Source organism: Caretta caretta, chromosome 3 (genome assembly GCF_965140235.1).
Source record: "Caretta caretta isolate rCarCar2 chromosome 3, rCarCar1.hap1, whole genome shotgun sequence".
In the NCBI taxonomy this organism is placed as follows: domain Eukaryota; kingdom Metazoa; phylum Chordata; order Testudines; family Cheloniidae; genus Caretta; species Caretta caretta.
The window spans coordinates 107,028,235-107,035,975 of NC_134208.1; the positions used below are offsets into that span (position 1 = coordinate 107,028,235).

A 7,741-nucleotide genomic window follows, 5' to 3' on the forward strand; every position below is an offset into this window, starting at 1 on the left:
ATTAAAAAGACACCCAAGATCCTGACAAACAGCTGCAAAAGCTTGGGCTTTTGGGGGCAAGGGGCGCCGCAGTGGTGGCAGGGAGAAGGCAGAAAGGATTCTACACTCCTACCTCAGAGAAAGCTCTGAAAGGAGACTTCTAACATAACAATGAAAAAACAGGTAAAGAGCCCAGATACTATAATGATGGAAGCTATTAGCCTGAACCTGCTCTTACTGAAGAGAATGTCAAAGCTCCCACTGACTTCAGTAGAAGTAAGATCAGGGCCTAGTAGATGCGCATTCCCAATATTAAAAAAAATGTTCAGACCTGTTTTCTTGTAAAATCAATCACTAAAATGAGACAGCCACTTGTCTCCCATCTTCAGGTTAACCTTTAAAAAAGTTACATAAAATAAGTTTGTACTTAAGCGCACGCTCACCACACTGTTTATTTGGGGCAATTTACATTTTAACTCAGCTTTCATTTGCAATTCATCTTTTATAGCTTCTGCTTTCATGAGCTGATAATTTACCTTTAAGAGTAGATTTTCACAGTAAGTCCTCATCTACATTAGAAAAATGTATGCTTAGCTGATTTTTTTAATTGCTTTTGAAATAGGGTATTTTATATCCATATAGATGAGACTTTAAAAGGACAGATCTGGGAACTCAACTTTGACAGTATGTCAGATTTTAAAGTGTGTAACAAGATTTTACTAATAGCTAATGCCAATTTTTAAACTAACAGCAAGTTCTCACTACCAACCTAAATTGAAACCTAAAGCAGCAGAGAATGAAAACACTGTAATAACTGTGAAACTAAGATCACCACCACATTACTGATATTTTGGTTTTCTTAACTTGTTCCCCACATACACGTCCAATCTATAATCTACTCTGAAAGCTGATCTGCATTTTTAACTTGACTTATTGCTACTGTATTTGAACTGATGGGTTTCTCCTATGGAGCACAATAATTCCCCTATTAATTTCAAGGTAATTTAATTATGGAAACTATTCTGTTACCATAATAGCCAACAGCAAATAAGGATAGAAAACAAAGGGGTTTCAAAGCTTTTGGAAATTGAAAGACTAGAGACAATTAGTTTATTAGACTGGCAACTCTATTTTTTAACCATATTACTTGAATAAAAGAATAATAATAGAGTACTGTCACTTATAAATAAGACTCGCTGGACAATGAAAAAAGGTTCCCCACTCCGGCCACCAAGAGACAACCTTAAAATAATATCAGCTAGCATTTTAATCACTTTCTTAAAGGTTATCCAGTGCAACTGTAGTTGTAAAAAGTAGATCCTGGAGTAACTGTATAATCCACTCATTTTTCATACAGTCTCTAATGCAAAAGTAAAAGTCATTTAACTTCAGTCTGAAACATCAGCACTGATTTTTATTAAATGACAGGTGCTCTGAAAAGAGCAGTAGACAGGGAAAATGCTTATTTAATTCCCCCCCCCCATAAGATTATTTTGCAACATAGGATCCTGCTTTCATGATATAGTAATTTCAGAAGAATGTCAAGCACAGAAATTATTCACAGTGCAGTTAAGTAAACTGTTACAAGAAAGTTCTAGGCTCATACCAGATAAGAGCAAAATACAGCACAAGTGCATAAAATGTTCTGTGATTATGCAACTTTAGCAAGAGTTATACAAATCCAGTACTCAAGTCTTCTAAACATTTACTTCCATATCCATGAGATATTTTGTCCAAAAAAAATATCTGCTATCAAATATAAGCCCTAAACCAATGCAATAGTAACCAATAAGCCTAACAAAGTAAAAGAAAAAGGGAAAATCCTGGAGGCCTAATTTAATGAATAATTTCAATACTACACTAATGAGATTCACCAAGAACTGATTTTAAATTACTTTTGAGAAAATTCTCCTATTTCATGTTCTAATTTATTACACAGGCTAAAACTTACATGTGCTTCTGTACTTTTTCAATTTAATTCATCGGTGTACTTTTATTCTAAAAATTAGCATGTCACGCTTCTGTTAACAGGACTTCACTTGATAATTCAATGCCAATTTACTACCCTAACTATTCTAAACGGGTGTTAAAATATAGCCTGATTTATCCAAACTAAGTGAAAATACAAATATTTATTCTGATGGACAGGTTTTCCTTCTGCACTTGATTTTTTTACATTTAGATTCTTTGTTAGATTGAAGCCTTTAATTTGAAGGAAAAAATTCATATTTGTTTTAAAAGGCAATTGTGATTGAGAATGTTTGAGTACGGAAATTAAATATCCATAACTTCTGCACAATCAATGGATGCAGGGAGTCTCCATAATTTTTTGGCATCTAATATAGTCAGAGTTTAAATTGTCAACATAGAAAATTATTTCTAGTTCTTATGGTTTCAAACTAGGTTTTCAAATGAAAGCAAATATAGCATTGTCTAATTAAAATTGCAGATTGACTAAAGAAGTGGCAAAATCCTCATCCATGCAAAATCAAGGAGTTCAATTTCAAAAAGCACACTGCAGAGAAGGGAAGGGTATCATGGTCTCCAACTAGGGAAATCAGATAGAAAGTGTGAAAAACCAGGACAGAAGGTGGGGGCTAAATAGGAGCCTACATAAGAAAAAGTCCAGAATATCGGGACTGTCCCTATAAAATCAGGACATGTGGTCATCCTATCTCCAACTGGTACAGTCACTAGGACTGCAATAGTAAAGGCAGACTGGGTTTTGGTACTCCTCAATACAAGTAGTTCATGGTCAAGTTATCCATTCTGTGGACTAGTGCACAAGTTAAACATGTGTGGCCTCTCCACTGTGTGCCCCAAACAATGAACTGCTGCATTTTGAACACTATTTACATGCATATGGGCCTGGAAAGGTATCAACAACTCAATCTCAACTGCTTGACTCTGAATCCTAATTTAAAAATACACAAAAGACTTCATTATGAAACAGCTGAGGCTGTCACACCTTTCCCCCATTTGCACTTCTGTGCACAACCTTTAACCAGATTATTTTTTGTCCCAATGCTAGTTTAGTAAAGAAGAACTGCCTGCAGAATGGCAGTTAAATGGATTAATGAAAGGCTTACATTAGCAGAGTTAAGGTTGTGGTGCATGGTCTCTCAGTTGCGGTAATGGTAAGCTGTGTGTTTTTGTGGGTGGAGGAGTAAAGGGTTAAACCATTAGGTGGCTCATCTTTTCATTTTCTTGCTCTTAAGGGTTTGTCAAGCATGTGTGTGTAGCAACTGTAACTGCTTCACTACAAATATTTTTGTATCTTGGTTTATTTAATTCATAATTGAGGGGTGAGACTTAGAAGCAGAAGTGAAATTTTTTTGGGGTGCATCAGCAGCTGCGCATTATTAGCCTTCTCTGTTATAGAATAAAATCCAACAGAAATGTGGAGCTTCTCAGAGAAGATTGTGAGAGCCTTGCTCCCAACCATCTGGCTTGTGGCACAATGAATAACTTTTAGGCCCAAGGAAGGACAAGCGAAACAAAAATTCCCACGAAGTCAGAGATTCTGATTTTTAATCAAGCCTGTACTGATTTTAACAAAAGACACCTTAAGATTTCTAGTGCCTCTGATTAAGAACTTGTGAAGAGAAAAGGTTATAATGGAAATCCACATGTATACATAGACCCAGCACTCTTAAATTTGGGGCTATTTGACTGGGCTAAATAAACTCAAAATCTATAAAATATACTCACATTTTGGTTGTTTAGTACTAAATGTTACATTCTATAGGAACATGGGAATTATCCTACTGGATCAGGCCTGAGGTCCACCAAATCTATTCTATTGTCTCCTTCCTCAGTGTCCAGCACCAGGTGTCTCAGAGGAAAGTGGAAGAACCCCACAGTAGGCAGATGTGGGATAATCTGCCACCCACACTAGGTCTCATCCTGACCTCCCATAGCTACAGACTGAATTATACCCTGAAGAATGAGGTTCAACAACCTTTCCACAAATTTGTGTTATGTTAGCTCTGATTATTCTTGATATCCATACAAATGCCTATTCCCTTTTCTTCAATCTCATTAAGTTCTTTGCTTCAATCACTTCCTGTGGCATTGAGTTCCACGGTTAAGTTAAATGTGGTGTGAACAAATTTACCTTTGGTTTTGAGTGTTCTCTTCTTGGATTATGAAATGAGAATAGACGTTCCCATTCTTTATTTTATATACTTTTCTAAACTAAACCCTAGTCTTTTCAGTCTTCATATGAGAGTTTTTTCCATGTCCTTGATCATTCATTGCTCATTTCTGAACTTCCCCTAGTTCTTCAATATTTTTGAGACAGGGTGACCAGTACTGCACACAGCATTCCAGATGAAGCCACATTATTGATTTACAAGGGCATTTTACATCTTTTGTATTATTTATCATCTCTTTCCTTATGAACCCTAAATTTGTTTGGTTCAAAACTGCAGCTGCCAATTGATAAGACATCTTCACGGAGCTGTCTACAATGACACCCAGGTTCCCTTTCATGAGTTGATGCAGTTCATTTGCAACCGTGTAAGATATATAAGTAGTTTACATTTCTCTCTCCCAACACGCATTGCTCTGAAAGAGAATATTACTCTGAAAGAGAATATTCACCTCCTCTGAGACAGGGTAGGTAGGATTTGAATCTGTGACCACTTCTGTAGAAAGCACAAGATTAGAATCATAGAATATCAGGGTTGGAAGGGACCCCTGAAGGTCATCTAGTCCAACCCCCTGCTCGAAGCAGGACCAATTCCCAGTTAAATCATCCCAGCCAGGGCTTTGTCAAGCCTGAACACTACTCCACTAAGCTATTGCATCAAGTAAACAGTGCTAGCACTGTACTATTTTATATATATATATATATATACACAACATGGAAGAGACACTAAACAAAATAAAAACATATCGAATTGTGTTATTGTGATGAGTTTAAGGAATGTGGAAATCTAATTCAGAATACAAATACTAATAGTGGGTGGCCCTCAAGATCTCATTATAAAATATTTTTTAAAATGAGTTTTCTTTTAGTTTTGAGATTTAAAAAGTGTAGATCATGAAAGAAAGATAAGGACTTCAAATCAATAAATAAATAATCAGACAACCAGATTTCCTAGTAATTTAAATTAATTTTGGCATTTAATCCTCACCACAATTTTTACACCACCCACAACTTATCACCCTCTTCTACTGAGCTGGAGCACATGATCTGGTTCATTTTAAACTCCTTTAATCTACTCTAACCACTTGCTTGTGTGTGTCTAAAAAGCAACACCAATGCCTCCTGATTAAGTGTGCACAAGCTTCTGAAATTAAACCCACTTTTGAGTTGCAGAAAGTTGACATGCATGTCCTTGTTGGTCTTGGGCTACAGTAATGCACTCTGACTCTTCGCTGAGGCAACAATGAGCCTATGAGGTGGTATGGCTTTCTGGAAAGAATACTTTGCTCTGCTTAAAACATCTTTCAAAGAACTCAAAGAACTTCACAAATGTCAAGGCCATGAACGCATTATGGTGGATGCTAGCAACAAGTCATGACACACAGCTGTTGCAACTACAGTTCCCCTGTGGATTCTTTTCTAGGAACTATGCTAGGCGAACTATGCTAAATTATCTCTTTAGCTACACTGGTAGCACTACTTGTAACTGTGTAACACAGCTCTCAGATTTCAGAGAAGCAGCCGTGTTAGTCTGTATCCATAAAAAGAAAAGGAGTACTTGTGGCACCTTAGAAATTAACCAATTTATTTGAGCATAAGCTTTCGTGAGCTACAGCTCACTTCATCGGATGTATGAAGGGAGCTGTAGCTCACGAAAGCTTATAATCAAATAAATTGGTTAGTCTCTAAGGTGCCACAAGCGCTCAGATGAATCCCAGTTCCCACTGGTCACAGAAGTATTGCTGGAATTTTGCTTCCATGCACTGCTAGTGGGAATCTACTGCCTTAGCACAACCTGGCCAGTACTACATAGTTTTAAAATGGCATTTTTTACGAGTAGATGCCAATGCACTTTACAAAGATATGCAGGTACTCTATTTTTGCAAATTAGGAAACAAGCACAGAGTTATTTAATTATTTGAACAAGGTTACTGAGCCTGTAGCATCATCAGGAATAAAATACAGATTTCCTGTTTCCTAGTACTTCCCAGCACTTGCTTTGGATGGACTTCACTGTAAAGCAAGTCCACTGTAAAGTGACATACTTTTGCAAGTGACATACTTCCCCGCCAGTGGCCAATGTTACCCCAGGAGCTCAGCAACTTAACCTCCCCAACCCAGCAAGTTGAGACCTCTGAAATATATATTAACCCCATACTAACAGTACGATCCCAAGACTACACGCGCAGAAATCCCCCCACCCCCCGCGCCGAGTTGGATAAGCCTAATTACCCGGCTCCCAGCACTGCCCGGGCACAAGCCCAAGCACAACAGGAGTCGATGGCGCTGAAATTGCCATGCCCACATCATATCTCGGGAGCACGGCGACTGCCCTCGGGCAGGTCACATCCCCCACCCCAGCCTGTAACGTTAACCCCAGGACGTGCCCCCAGCGCAGAGCCCCCGCTGCAGGGGGAAGAACAGGCTCGGGGCGACGCAGGGGGATGCCCAGCACGCGCGGCGGGGGGAGCCCTTGAGGGAAGCCCCCCGGTGCCTTCAGGGCGGCAGCCACTGGGCGGGGCCAGGCGCCCCCGGTTGCGGGGATGACAGGGCGGTTGCGGGAGGCAGAATCTCCCCCCCGCACCAGGGGGGCTGCTCAGCGCCCGGAGGCGGGAGGGGCCGGGGGAGGATCCCCGCCCGCAGCGGGGGCAAAGGGCGGCGGTCCGGGGGAGGCGGTGCCAGCCCGCGGGCCCGCTGGTGCGGGAGGGTAGCGGCCGGTACCTGGAGCACCACCTCGCTGGGCAGCTGCGCGGCGCGGAACAGCTCCAGCACCCGCCCGTTGGGCGCCACCTTCTTGGTACTCTCGGTGTCGCAGTAGGAGAAGAGGTCGCAGTAATAGCGCTGCTCCGCCTCGCTCAGCGTCAGGCCCTCCATCGCGCGCCGCCCGCCGGGCAACCGCCGCCCGGCCGGGGGGGGGGAGGAGGGGCGAATCCCGCGAGCCGCTTCCTCTCGGGCCCCGCGCGCGCGCGCCGCTGTCCCTGCGAGGCTCGGCCGCTGCGCTCGCGCTGTGGGGGCCGCACCGGAAGCGCGGGGCCCGCGGGGTGGGCGTGGCTATAAAGTTTCTCGGCCTCGGCCCCGCCTCCTCCTCCTCCTCCTCCCCCAGCGAAGCCGCCGCCATTTACTGAGCCCCGGAGATGAGGGAGGAGGGAGAAGGAGTCTACTGAGCAAAACACGCCCCTCCCCCAGACCCGGATGTGAGGTCAGGCCGGCACCCTTCGTGTGCCGGAAGGTGACAGGACCGAGGCGCCTGCAGCGCCCCCCGTCTGCGTGGCGGGCTGAGGCTTGGTGCCCGCCCCGGTGCCTGGGCTGCTCCCCGGTGCTGCCTACGGCAGGAGGCGGGTCCGGCGCGTTGAGCGGCGGCTGAGTTGTGTGGCTCGCGGTGGTGACCCCTGTTTTAGGCAACGGTTTTAGGCATCCCTGTTTTTAAGGAACCATCCCTGGACCGACCGTCCCTTATATCAGTGACTTGCCCCATAAGTAAGCGGGGGTGGGGGCTGAGTCAGACCTTTGCAGAGCAGCACTAAGCAAGGTAACTATTGATCACAGGTGTGGGAACTACGGGTGCTGGGGGTGCTCCTGCACCCCCTGGCTTGCAGTGGTTTCCATCAT

The 7,741-nt window shown here is 43.1% G+C and overlaps 1 protein-coding gene across 8 annotated transcripts in view; it reads right to left on the reverse strand.

Moving 5' to 3' along the window:
* The window catches only part of REPS1 (RALBP1 associated Eps domain containing 1), a 111,801-nt gene extending 104,556 nt beyond the window's left edge, over positions 1 to 7,245 (reverse strand). For 2 of the 8 annotated variants that reach the window (XM_048844396.2, XM_048844395.2), the window contains exon 1: positions 6,854 to 7,242. In XM_048844396.2, coding sequence (XP_048700353.1) covers positions 6,854 to 7,006 — 153 coding nt within the window. In that variant the 5' untranslated portion in view covers positions 7,007 to 7,242. Of the gene's footprint in view, positions 1 to 6,853 lie in introns of all 8 variants that reach the window. The other 6 variants (XM_048844397.2, XM_048844391.2, XM_048844398.2 and 3 more) reach the window with 4 other exon arrangements.
* Between the last annotated feature and the right edge of the window lie 496 nt (positions 7,246 to 7,741).